The following is a 13,531-nucleotide window of genomic DNA, read 5'->3' as shown; positions in this document are numbered from 1 at the left end:
CTTCACATCTAATCAGCAAAAGGGTATGGGTCTGGGGCTTTGCACCTACTTAGCAAAAGGGTGTGGGCCTGGGGCTTTGCACCTAGTAAGACTTAATCAAAGGCACTTGATTACTTTAGCATTCTAAAAGAGAAAACAGTAAAAAAAAAAAGTCCCACCTTAATTAATATTACAGAGCTACATCTTTATCTATATCTCCATACAGATAGGTAGATAGATAATAGATAGATAGATAGCTCCACACAGAGATTTTACATTTAAAAAGATAATTCACTTTATTTTAATTTCAAACCAGGTAAATCCACATAGTTGCCAAATAAAACACATATTCCTCAAAAATGAACACTTTCATATGAAAACAACATTAATATTTGTACTCAATACTTTCATATTCACTCACAATTCATGTGCATCTTCAGATCATCTAGATATTCATCATAGCTAAAGATCTAAGGCCCAAATCATGATGCTTTGCATTTGTAGAACATTTTATACAGCATATAAAAGCACATTCACACATATCAACTCATTTATTCTGTATCTACATATATGGTACACATATGCATGTGTGTGTGTATGTATGTAGTCGCCCCAATGGAATATATGCTCCTTCAGAATAGAAACTGTTTCATTCTTTTTTATTTTTATTCCCAGTGCCTAGAACAGTTCATGGCACATAGTAGGTGCTTAATAAATACACTGGCTGATTGACTGGATTTTTACAACAGTCCTTTGAGGTAGGCTAGTTGGGTCATTTTTCTCAATTATAGATGAAAAAACTGAGTTTAAGTGATTTACCTACGGTCATATGATTAATAAAGGACAGAGTCCCATGGGATTAGAAATGAAATCTTTCTTATATAAGCTCCTTTGGGGAGACGTCTCTACTCATATTTACCAAGGAAACTTGTAATCTTCCACCAAAAGAGATTGAAGGTCATTAGCAACACCAACAGGCCTTCTTGGCCTTAACCTAAATACCATATGCCAATTTATTTCCACAAACTTAGCATGTGCCAGATAAACTACATTTCCTCCTAAATATCTATTATGGCCACTTTTTGTGTATGATATGTCGGAACTCTAAATGGCCATAAAGAAAATAGGATCGGAGAAATCCACAACCTGAGGTGAAGGATGGTAATGGGCTGTAAAACCTTTTCCTTCCAGGGAATTTTGACAAAATAAGCATTGGCATGACCAGAAAACAGTGCCTTGAACATAAAGATAGCTATCTAGTGATCTACATGAAATTGTTTTCATGATTTCAGTTTCTATTCTCTTCTGCAGAAATGGACAAAGTGGGGAAAATCTGATAGCTGGCATTTTTTTTTCTTGGCGGACAAAGGTGTGTCAGGATTTCAAGGCCTCTGACACAGGTACGCACACCTGAGAGAAGTGGGAAGAACTCAGAAAGTGTTGTCAAGAAGGCCTGTTACTGACCTCATAACACAGCGTTACTGTTGCCCAGCCTTCTGGTGTATTCTGTGGAGATCTAAAGGCACTTACAGCACAACCCAAAACATCAGACATTCCCCTGGGACACACAAACACTCAGATACCCAGAATCCCCAGAGTTATACTGCCACAAAGAGGTCTCATCCACTTCTCAGCCACCATAGTATAATGGGCCGGCCTAACACCAGCTCAGAAGCCTGGGCTAGAGGCAGCCTCAGAGTGGGAGAGAGGCTGGGGCCCTCCTCAGGGCTCCTCGCAGCAAGCTTGCTGCCTTCTTGTTCCACAGGACAAATCTCTTACCTTCATGAGGACAGTGACACAGGGAAAGGGGGTTGTAACATGTATTTGGCAAGCATGAAGACATCGAGGTCTTCCCCCTATTCCTCCTTGCCTCTTTTTTAACTTCTAGAAGGGGCATGATAACCTTGTCACAGAGTGGTGAGATAATTCATAGATAGTTAAGTCACAATTTATGGATACTGGAAAAGTATCCTTCGGGCACATAGGTCATTTTCACCAAGTTTCTGATTCTGAGTTTAGGCTGTTGACCTGACATCATCCCATGTGAGATGACAAAGCAATGCTGACAAAAAGTGAGAATGTTTTCCACAGATGTTTCTGGGCCCTGAAAGGTCAGCCACGTTAACTCGGGCCAGCAGAACAGTAGTTAAATGTTTAAGGACTGTTATATGCTATGATGCTTCCTTTCCTCTCTCACTCCTAGACTCTAGTTACAAAGATGATGCTTTACCCAAGCCTCGAGCCATCAATATTAACCAGTGCTTTTTCAGATCAGCCATCTCCACGATCCCAGCTCCCAGCTCCCCTGCACCCCTCACACTGCTCCCAATTCTTGAGTGCTAGCAATGACCACCATCACTAGACTGTGAAACCCAAGTGCTATAATCTAATTTGTATCCATGTGGATGCAACTTGGGGAAGCTTATCAAGTCAATGACTTAGTTGGAGTTGTCATCATTGTTTAAAACAAACAGGAAACAAATCCCTTCTGTCTCTGACGAAAAAGGAGCTTGGTGAAACAACCTGGAGCCAAGCTTGGCCAGTGTGTGGGAGCACAGGTGGCAGCTTCAGTAAAATTCAATAATACTGTGGTTTGTGCCACAGAACTGTGGTTCATCTGGGGAAAAGGGATGCGGTGATTGGCGCTGTTCAAAAATCTCTCTGCTGTTTAGAACTCCAGAGTGGCAGTCTATCCAAAAGCAGAACTCCTACCACACTGTTGATGGGCAGACACAGGATTATAGATTTAAAATTTTAGGAACTGTGCCGTCAAACCCTCTCATTTTACAGATGAGAAAAGTATATGTAGGAAGAAGGACCCATATGGGATAGCAAGAAATCTTCGAAAAATGAGCAAGGCTTGGGAAAACCATCTGACCAAAAAGAATAAAAAAGTGGGCCATGATCCACTCCTAGCTTGTGTTGAAACGTCGCACTGAATTATCACAATGAACAGTCAAAGACAGCTCTTAAGCTCTCTGGTGGGGGAGGGGAGGTGGATAAAGAGGAGCATTTTCGTAGAAACTGCTGGACACAAGAAAAAGAGTAGGAGAGAAAGAGGAAAGAGGAGGGAGGGGAAGAAAGGGAAAAAGAGGAAGAGAGTGTGGAGAATTAGGGTAGAAAGAAAAATGAGGGGAGGGGAAGGGAGAGAGAGAAAGAGAGAGACAGAAAACTTCTGCCAATGTGAACTGTGAACAACTGTCTGCTCTCTCCATTTATTGCATGAAACGTGAGTCACTCTCCAATAAAACCTGGCTTTTGGCAAAAGCGAAATCTAGCATCTGACTTGCTAGGTGAACTCAGCAGGCCGCTCCCTGACTGAGGCACTCAATTAGAGCTCCTTATCTGAAGTTAAGTTTCTCAGGAAAGAAGGGATGAAACAAGTTACCCCTGATTTTTAAACCTCCCCCAGTCAAAGAACAACAAGAGTTTATGTTCCCAAGCCTAAACTCAGAATCAAAAACTTGGTGAAAATGACCTACATGCCCAAAGATATCTGCTTCTTAGGGGCACTTGAGGTTGAAACCAGGGGGCCCACTACGAGGACTGAGAAGGGTCAATGAAGCTCCCTTGATTGGGGCAGGACAAAGGGGGTGAGTCACGTGACTTTGGATGTTGAGCGGCGGTCTTCTTCTCTGAGGGCCCATTAGCATCCTACATCCATGGTCCCCAAACTCCAGTTGCTTTGGGATCGCAGCGGGGATCCTGGTCGGGATAGAACACAGGTACAGAGCTCTTGTGGTAAAATTGGAGCCGGGCCAGAAGCTTCTTAACAATACTGGGATGTTTACTGGAGAGGTCATATCTTTCTTCAGGGTCTTGTTGTATATCAAAAAGCCAGATGTTTTTGGTTGGTGGGTCAGGTGATGGTTGCTTTTCGATTTCGGATAAAGATGGTGGTGGAAACCAGTGACCGCAGCCTGTCAGAGAAATACAAAACAGTAAGAGGAGGCCCAGTATACATCTATTTTTTTTTTGGAGGGGAAAAAGGCAAGGCAATAAGGGTGTAGTGACTTGCCCAAGGTCACACAGCTAGTAAGTGTGTCTGAGGCTGGATTTGAACTCAGGTCCTCCTGACAACCAGGGCCAGTGCTCTATTCACTGAGCCACCTAGCTATGCCCCCCTCTCATTACACCTCTAGATAGAGCTTGAAAACATGCCCACTTGGCTCTTTCCAAAAGGCCCTGCATCCCTGGCCACCCTCTAGTCTTAGATGTACCTGAACTCACGCCCCCTGACACACCTGGCCAGGAGCAGAAGCAGGGCTGCTTCCACATACTCCCCTGCTTCTCCTTTGGCGTTCACTCTGATCAAGTCTATCCTCCTTTCCAGATCCTGATGGTTTCTCTGTCAGCTCTTGGGTTATGCCTCCTTCATTCTCAAGGAGTCCTCAAAGACATTCTCTCTATCCCATATGCTACCTTTGAACTGGCAGACTTCATTGACATGGTGATGCCCCCTCAAATACTCTTGCTTCCTTTTCATGCTCCTCCTCAACTGTCATGACCTTAGTCTTCATTCTATCCTAAACCTTTTGTGGCCCTGTCTTATCTCTGGGACAACAGCTTCCAAAATTTGATTTCACATCAGTATCAGTAATCAGTTTTTGAATGTGTATTTACTTACTTACAAATTATATACACGTACTAGTGAATTATAACATATACTATAAAACAGGAAATACAGAAATTTAAAAAGGATGAGATAAAGATGAAATATATTTGATCCTATAGTTGGGGGGGATGACATTGAGATACCTAAGCTTTGGGAGCTGGGTAGAGGATGGGCTGCAGAGACGGGCAAGAGGTTTGAAGCAGGGAGACTAGTTAGGAGGAAGCTATTGAGACAGTCCAGGACAGAAGCGATCAGGTTCTGAACCAATCAAGAGAAGAAGGGAGATGAAAGAAACGTTAAGGAGGCAAAAAGAGGAAGATTAGTAACAGATCGGTTATGTGGAGTGAGGGAGACTGAGGAGCTGAAGGTGACCCCTACATTGTGAACCTGAATGCCTAAACGAATGGTGGTGCCCTCAATAGAAATAGGGAAGTTTGGAAGACAGATGGAAGTGAGTGGGGACAGGGGGAGATAATGTAATAAGATGTATGATGCACATCACAACCCATCCATACCTGCTCATAGTGTCCCACTCAAAATGAAAAGGGGGAAGGTAGGGACTCTTACCCGCTGGTCACTGATCCAGAAGAAGGAAGGAAGGAAAGAAATAAGCATTTAAGTGCCTACTCTGTGCAAGGCACTGTGCCCAGCATGTTACAAATATTATCTCATTTGATCCTTGCAACAACCCTGGGAGGTAGGTGCTATTATTATCCCTATTTTACAGATAAGGAAACTGAGGCAGACTGAGGTTAAGTGACTTGCCCAGGGTCACACATCTAGTAAGTGTCTGAAGCTATATTTGAGCTGAGGTCTTCCTGATTTCAGGACCAATGCCACCTGAGAACCCACAGAGCACAGAACTCACCATCTGAGGTACTCCTGCCACATTCATAGGTGAACTGAGAGAGAGAAGAGGATATACAGAGAGGTGGGAATTTTTCCAGTGGTACCTGGCAGTGATATCAGGTTAAGAGGTGGAAATTGGGAGCCTACCCAGGGGAGGCAGGGGCAGAATACGGCAATGTTGGGGAATAAGGGTAGACGTAATCATATTAGAGAAAAGCCTCATGATCAGCTATCCCAGGGAGGGAAGAGATGGACCCAACTTCCCACTTTCTGACTAGCTGATCCCATACCTCTTGGGGACAGGACATGGTCCCCGCTTTGGAGATCTGGGCTAGAGTATAAAACACAACTCCTTTTTTTGTTCAAACTCTCCACCATTTGGCTCCAGGCGACCTTTCCAGACTCATTTCCCATCCCTTCTCTCCACACTTCTGCCATACTAGCCTTGCCACCTCCTACAGGAAACCTAAGCCTCCCCAGGTGCTAGTACCTTCTCCCTCAGAAATTACATATAACATACAAAATTTGTGATTGTTTTTCTGTGTTCACACTGATTATCTCTAGTAGAATATAAATTCCTTTCAGGACAAGGACAATTACTTTTCTTTTGCTTTGCATCCTTAGAAACTAGTGCAGTGCCTGACATAGTCCAGGGTATGTCGGTAAATGTTTAAAAACCATCTGCTGGGGGTGGGGGAGGCGGGGTAAAGGGAATGTACCCATAATACACTTTTGTTTTATTTTTTGGAGGGGGGAAGGCAGGGCAATTGGGGTTAAGTGACTCGCCCAAGGTTACACAACTAGTAAGTGTGTCAAGTGTCTGAGGCTGAATTTGAACTCAGGTCCTCCTGACTCCAGGGCTGGTGCTCTACCCTCTGCACCACCTAGCTGTCCCACCCCATAATACACTTTTAAGTTTAATCTGCATTATTAACACTTTCTTAAGACTAGACAACCATAAAAAAATAAATCAACACCTGATTTGTAGCAATTGCCAATTTCTGAGGTATAAATACTCCAACCGAAAATTTAACAATTGGTTGTTTGCTGCCATTTGAGCTGCCTTCAGCATACCCCTGCCCACAGCACTCACTTAATGAATGCTCATTAAATGTTGCTGAATGGTGGCAAGCACTTAAAATATCTGCCTTCCAAAAAATTGAGGGGAAACCTTTTCCTTTCCCCCTTTTTTAGAGTCAATTTCCAATGGTTTTTAGTAAAAAGCAGCAGATTAAACCCACTTTTCTCACTTAGTAGCTCAAAGAACAAGCCTATAAGGGTCACTGGTTTAATGTGTAGATATTTGCTTGATTATCTTGAACACAAGCCTTTGGAAAAACTTGGTAAATAGTAATAGTGAATGCACTGTAATTGGGAACAGGTTGCCTAGCAAAAGAGGGATGGGAAAACCTTGAAGAAATAGTACTTTCCTTCTGCCACACAGCATGAAGGATCATAAAAAAATGTTAAAGGCTATTTTTAGCCTTCCACGTGTCTGAGTAGTGACAGGAAAGGGGCAGAGTTTGGAGATAGAGAGGAAGAAAGCAAACGGAAGTGGGAAAGAGAAGGAGATAAGGAATTAAAAGTAGGGGAGTAAGAACTCTCTACTGAATGCACATAACATAACAGGTAATCTCCCTGTCCTCCTTTTGCATATTATAGCTGCAAATTTACGATAATTTTACTACCTGGGTAGCCAGTCAACAGTTTCCAGTTTCCATATCGAATTGCTGCATGGATAGAAACATTGAAGGTGGAATGTGTTGTAGGAAAGGAATCACCCTTGGAGGGAGGCCTAGTGTTTCCTGGACCTGAAAGGAAATAATATGGAAGAATGAGATTGAAATTTCAGTAGCATACAGTTACAGAGCCACTATATATTTCTCTTACAGAATACTAAGTAGCCTTGATTCAACACTGGAGTGCAAACAGGTCTCCTGCCCTAGAAATGAATTCTTCATTAAGTATTTACATTATTATATTTTATAAATAGTTATAATAACATTAAATGTCTGTCCCAAACAACTGAAAAGAAGCATTCTGAAGACATTAGAACCCTGATCTAACTTTAAAATATCTACGATCTCCTTTTATAGAGTTATACATTGTCCTGTTGTAGTATTTTTTGCGGGGAGGAGTGTTTAAAGATGGGAGGAACTAGTCCTGTGATTTCACTACTATGTGGAACTTCTTGATGAGGGAACACCCTCTACCAATGCAGAATGGCACATCATCTGGGGGCGGGACTGGGGGTAGGGGAGAAAAAAATAAATTTACGTGATAATTTTGTTACATATTTGAAAGAAATAACAACTTGTGCACAGGAGATTTGCAATCTTTTTTTTTATTGTGCTGTATTATGGAAATGCTTGCTTTAATCCATAAATTAAAAAAAAAAAAGAATGGCACATCATCTGGCACAGTCTTAGAGCAGTGCTCAGCACATGAGGAAGTTAAGCGGGCTCACAGTCAGGATGTGTCAGAGGCTACATTTGAACCCAGGTCTTTCTGGTTCTGAGGCCAGCCCTGGCCCTGCTAGGTCAAGCCGCCTGTTGTTAAGAGGATGCAGGGATTGAACGCCTCTCATTTCCTGCAAGATAGGATGTGTTGATAAACCAAAAATAATGGAGCCCTGGAGGACTTTGCCCTTCCACCTCAGAGAACTTGTGCCATGGAGCCCCGCTGTCCTGATGGGTCACAGGCTCTGGCTATGGCACCACCTTACCAGTACCCTTGCTGCCTTTCTAAAACCCTCTATGGCTCCCCTTACTCCCACATAATAAAACTTTACAAATATCACCTTATTTGATCCCTACAAGTCTGGGAGATAGGTACTAATATTATCCCAATTATTATCCTAATTATATCCCAATTACATATCCCAATATAATCCCAATTATCCCAATAATCCCCAATTATTCCAATTTTACAGATGGGGAAACTGAGGAAAATAGAGGCTAAGTGACTTGCTCAAGCATTGGGGGCTGAATATGAACTCAGGTCCCTGACTCCAGGGCCAGCACTCTCCACACTGTGCTACCTAGTCACGCTTCTAGTTCAAGAATCATAACCAAATCAACATTGTCATTGCTACTGGAAAGGGTATGTCAATCTACTACTGCCTTTTGGCTCCACTCACCACCTCTATGACTTTCTAAATACACTGCTTTCTGGCTATCACTATGTGCATTGTCCCTCTGCCACCCTCTCCCCTAGAAAGTAAGTTAATTGAGGGTAGGGACTCTCTTTGCTTTAGTATTTGTGTCTCCAATTCTTGGCACAGAGGAAGAATTCTAAAATGGTTTCTCATTAAATAATTTTCCTCTCTAATTGAATATGGAATTATAGGCCAAAGTTCCAAATCTGAGCCCTTAGTTGTACCTTTAAAAGCAGTACATTTGTGATTTGATTCATTTTATGAGTGGTTGCTGTGGGCTTTAAAAAAAAGTCACCTGCTGGCCAGGGATCTGATAATGAACTTCTCTGTGCTCAGCTTTTCCTCAGTGATAATACCATCTGTGGTTGCCTGGCATGTGCTTAGAACCTTCTAGAATTGAGCATTCGGCTGTCACAACCTTTAAGGAGCCACCGTCACCTCCTTGTCTTGTTTAGACATCAGATGAGTGCTGTTGTAGGCGAATAGACACGTGTTCCAAATCACAATATAAAAACATCTATTTTGTTCGTGAAATAAATTATTTTTGATGATTAAAAAGATGGTACATTGCTTTTGCTCATGGCACACAGGAAACTTGGACTTGTCTAGACCAGTGATTCCATCTTTGAGGGGACCTTCTGAAAGGACAATTTACTTTGCTGATGCAAACTGACCAAATGTCCATAGCTTAAAGACTTGCTAGCGCACCGAGCGGCTTAGTCACCCACTGATCATCAGATCTTCCGGTCTTACTCTCTGGCGTCTGTGCCGCATTGTCCCCCTTGGCTATGAACGCAAAGTACAAGTCTGGGCACAGGGCTGGTGTGTAGTCATGTTTCTAGTCTACAGTTGGTTGACTGGTGCCAAACATGCATACTTTACACAACCTTATCCAGAACTGTATACAGTGGTTATGATAGCTCTTTAAAATGGTACCTAATTCCTGGGGCCTTTATGCTACGAAGAAAAAACTGACTGAAAAGTTCTCTCTATCTATAAGGTCCTAGCAGGCAAAAGCCATCTCTTGTGCCTTTTTATATTTTTCAGCATTTGAAACACCTGTTCTGTACTAGCACTCAGCACAGTGCCTGGCACATAGTAGGCACTTAATAAATGTTGATCGATTTTTTTTTTAAAAAGGGTACCTCAGTCAGTGAATTCAACAAATATCACTTGTACTTTGTGTCCTTTCTTTACAAATGAGGCAGAAGTAGAGGGCTGGCTCTGAGCCAGGAAGACCCACGTTCAAGCCTCACCTCTGACACATTCTAGGTAGGTGATATTTAACAAGTCACTTGCAATAAGTCACAGTGCTCTAGATAATTCTCCAAGATCATAACTTTCTTTCTTTTTTTGCTTTTAAATCATATTTTTTTCCAATTACATGTAAAGACAATTTTTAATATTCATTTTTTAAAATAAAATTTTGAGTTACAAATTTTCTCCCTCCCTTCCTAGGACAGTAAGCAATTTGGTATAGGCTATATATGTGTAATATGGGCCATCTCCAGATGGCTCTGGAGGAGAGAGTGAGGCTGGTGACCTTGCACAGCGCTCCCTCACTCAAATCAAAGTCAAGTGCAAGTCATGTCATCGCTTCCCTGATGTCATGGTCCTCTTCGAGAACAAAGGACAAACACACACAATTTCCATATTAGACTACAAGTTTCAAAGAATGCATTGGTGGTTCCTATGCCAATGAAATCCCAGGTCCAGTTCCTGTCCCTATGTATAAATGCAGGGCTTTAATGGGATTTCATCTACACAATGATTACTCTTTTTAATTCTTTTAAGATAATCTTATTTTTATTGATACCTTTAAAATTATGATATCTTTTGCTTTTACTTTACCTTCATTCTCTAATATGTTCTTCCCAAATCCCATCCCTTATAAGAAAGAATAAAAAATAAGGGAAAAAAAGTACTTCACCAAAACTAACCCAACATATCAACTAAATCTCATGGGATCCACAACGTCCCAAACCCATAGTCCTTCATCTCTGCAAATAAGGGACAAGGGTACATTTTTCCTCCTTTCTTCATGGCCAATCTTGGATATTTTTTGGTCTTTACATCATCTTTATTTTCAAATACATCCCTCTTCATTTCTTTACCTACCCAAAGAACTATCTCTTATAATAAAGATTTTTTAAAAAGAGAAAAAAACAAAAAGTAGTTCAGAAAAACCAGCAGTTTAAGTACAGGTAAGATTTCACACCCCTAAGAGGTAAAGGAAATGAGTTTTGTTATCTCTTCTCCAGGGCCATGTGGTTATTATGATTACATAATGTTCAGCTTAATATCTTTCTTTCCATTTATACTGCTAGGTGCTCTTATTTTTGCAAAATGTCTTCTGCCTGATGTGCTCCTCCCTAATCCAATGCAGATCACCAGAGTGTTGGGAATATATTGCACAAATATATTTCATAGTGTTGAAATGGTAGCATACTCACAATGCTTAGTCACCATTTAAAACAAGGCCATTTTAGGGATACACTGGAAACTAAGCAAATAAACATCTGTGGTTTCAGACCTTTAAATCTCAACAATCTCACACTAACAAGTCTTTGGTACCAGAGGAAGGACTGTTTCATACTCATGGCTCCCTGTTTGTTTGGGTACATTTTGGTTCCAAAGTAAACAGATGATCCTGGTGGCCGAGACGTGTGAGGCTATCGATCATGAGAAGTGTGTTCTTAAGGCACAGGCTACAGCAAAAATGGACAACTTCATTATTTACACCAACCAAGTTTGTATAAAGGTCATATTTTGATATGGAAGGATGTTTGTTACATAAAATGGATATCTGATTTGTGAAATTATAAACAGAAAAGGGGAAATGTAGTCATGTCACATCTATTCATGTTCTGCCCAAACATACACAAAACAGGAACATAAAATATCTAAATAGTAAGTTGAAGACTAAGTGATGAAAGATGTTGGCTGTTTTCTAATCCTCATGTATGTTGGGCTGCAAATTTTGGCTTCCCGAAGATTTTCTGAAGAACAAAAATTGCAGCTTGATGAATGCTACATTCCACACTGACTCAGTGGATCAGACAGCACAAAGTCATGTAAACCCACCTACCCATCCTCACTGCCCACATCCTCCAAGATCTGCACTGCCTTGAATGGCTGGTCCAAGTAAGAGCTCTTTAGGGAGAGCAGATGCAGGGAACAAAACCCTAAGACCAGAAGAATGGAATTCGCCATTATTCAACTGCAACCGATTCATGGACCTGTTCATTAAGGTGGCCTTTAATATCAAAGTACCATTAATGAGATGACAGAACTGAAAAGATTTGAATGGCATTTCTACCAAAGAAAACTAATGTCTTATATTTTTTGTATATGGCCAACAGAGAATGTTTTCTCCCATCATGTTGCATATTTGTTACAAGAGATTTGGGGTTTTTTTGTTTTTGTTTTCCACTATGGGAGTAGGAAGGTGGGAGGGAGATAAAGTCAATTTTTGTTCACTGAAAAAATTTATTTTAATAAAAGAAAACTAATTCATGAAAACTACTGATAGGTGGGTTTGCCCCTACCCTTTTAAAAAAAATGAATGTTCCATTAATGCTTTAAAAAATTGTAATTTCTTTTTTAAAGATAAATTTATTTTTAACATTTCTTTAAAAACATTTTGAGTTTCAAATTCTCTCCCTCAACATAATATCAATTATACATGTATAATCATGTAAAACATATTTCCATATTAGTCATGTTGCAAAAAAATAGCAAGAAAATAAAGTGAAAAAATATACTTCAATTTGCACTAAGACTGCATCAGTTCTCTCTCTGGAGGTGGATAGCATTTTTTCATCATGGTCCTTTTGAATAGTCTTGGATCATTATATTGATCAGAGTAGCTAGGTTTTTCATAGTTGTTATAATATTGTTATAATATTGCTGTTATTGTGTGCAATGTTCTCCTGGTTCTGCTCACTTCACTTTGCATCAGTTCATATAAGTCTTCCCAGGTTTTTCAAAAATCATCCTGTTTGTCATTTCTTATATAAGAATAGTATGTCATCACAATCAAATACCACAACTTGTTCAGCCATTCCCCAACTGATGGGCATCTCTTCAATTTCTAATTCTTTGCCACCACAAAAAGAGCTACTATAAATATTTTTGTACAGATCCTTTCCTCTGTTGGTGCTTTTTAAGAAACATGACTAACTTCCTATACCTACTCCCCCTCAATAAAGAATGTAACCCCTATCCCAAAACCCAATGGTATGGGACTCTCTTCTTATTGGTGGAGATGTTGTGTGTGAGAGTTGGGGTGAAGTGAGAGAGCCCCAGTTTCTGCCAGTCCTCTTTGAAGCCCCTTAGGGACTCTTTAAGGCCAATTCCTTTTGGAACTCAACAGGCTTCAAGTCTTCCACATCCTTCAAGTGTCGAATCACTTTGGGTACTTTTCAAGAGAAAAGATGGAAGAGGCCAACCCCACTTCAGGTCGTTGAAGGAAAAGTCTTTGGGAAGACATGAGAGAAGCTGGTAGTCTCCATCATGTCCCTACCCCTGGCTTGCTACACTAGAGACTTTGGGGAGTTTCCTCTTGGGTAAGATCTGGGATCTTTTCTTTTGGTTGAGTTGAGTTACTTTGCTTCCAAGGGGAGGACTCCTTCACTCCCTATTGTTTGCATATATTCTCATTACTTCTTTGATTTTCTATTTGGCTACAAATTAGATAAATGGATTTCTTTGCTCTTCTCTATGTGTTTTCATTGTGGAACTGGTATTAGATGGGAAAAGGGTCAAGCCTTGGTTATAAAGCTTGGGGTCCTTCTCCCCTCCCCCCAATAATAATGACAAAGTGATCAGAAGTTAGCTTGAACCTCTAGACAAATAATATTTAAGGGATTAGCCAGATTTAATTCTATCCTGGTACTCCCCCCCTCCCCCCCGCCCTGAGGGGAGCAGAG

General features: G+C 41.0%; 1 protein-coding gene across 1 annotated transcript in view; it reads right to left on the bottom strand.

The window, feature by feature from the left end:
• Nucleotides 1–253: 253 nt before the first annotated feature.
• The window catches only part of ARSB (arylsulfatase B), a 231,377-nt gene continuing 218,099 nt past the window's right edge, over nucleotides 254–13,531 (bottom strand). The window contains exons 7-8 of the mRNA XM_036768105.1: nucleotides 7,132–7,254; nucleotides 254–3,899 (exon numbers count right to left, since the gene is read on the bottom strand). Coding sequence (XP_036624000.1) covers nucleotides 3,634–3,899; nucleotides 7,132–7,254 — 389 coding nt within the window. The 3' untranslated portion in view covers nucleotides 254–3,633. The remainder of the gene's footprint in view (nucleotides 3,900–7,131; nucleotides 7,255–13,531) is intronic.

The sequence above is a fragment of the Trichosurus vulpecula genome, chromosome 1 (assembly GCF_011100635.1).
Source record: "Trichosurus vulpecula isolate mTriVul1 chromosome 1, mTriVul1.pri, whole genome shotgun sequence".
In the NCBI taxonomy this organism is placed as follows: Eukaryota; Metazoa; Chordata; class Mammalia; order Diprotodontia; family Phalangeridae; genus Trichosurus; species Trichosurus vulpecula.
The sequence above is the reverse complement of the archived record's forward strand: the minus strand, read 5'-3'. Positions and strand labels throughout refer to the sequence as shown.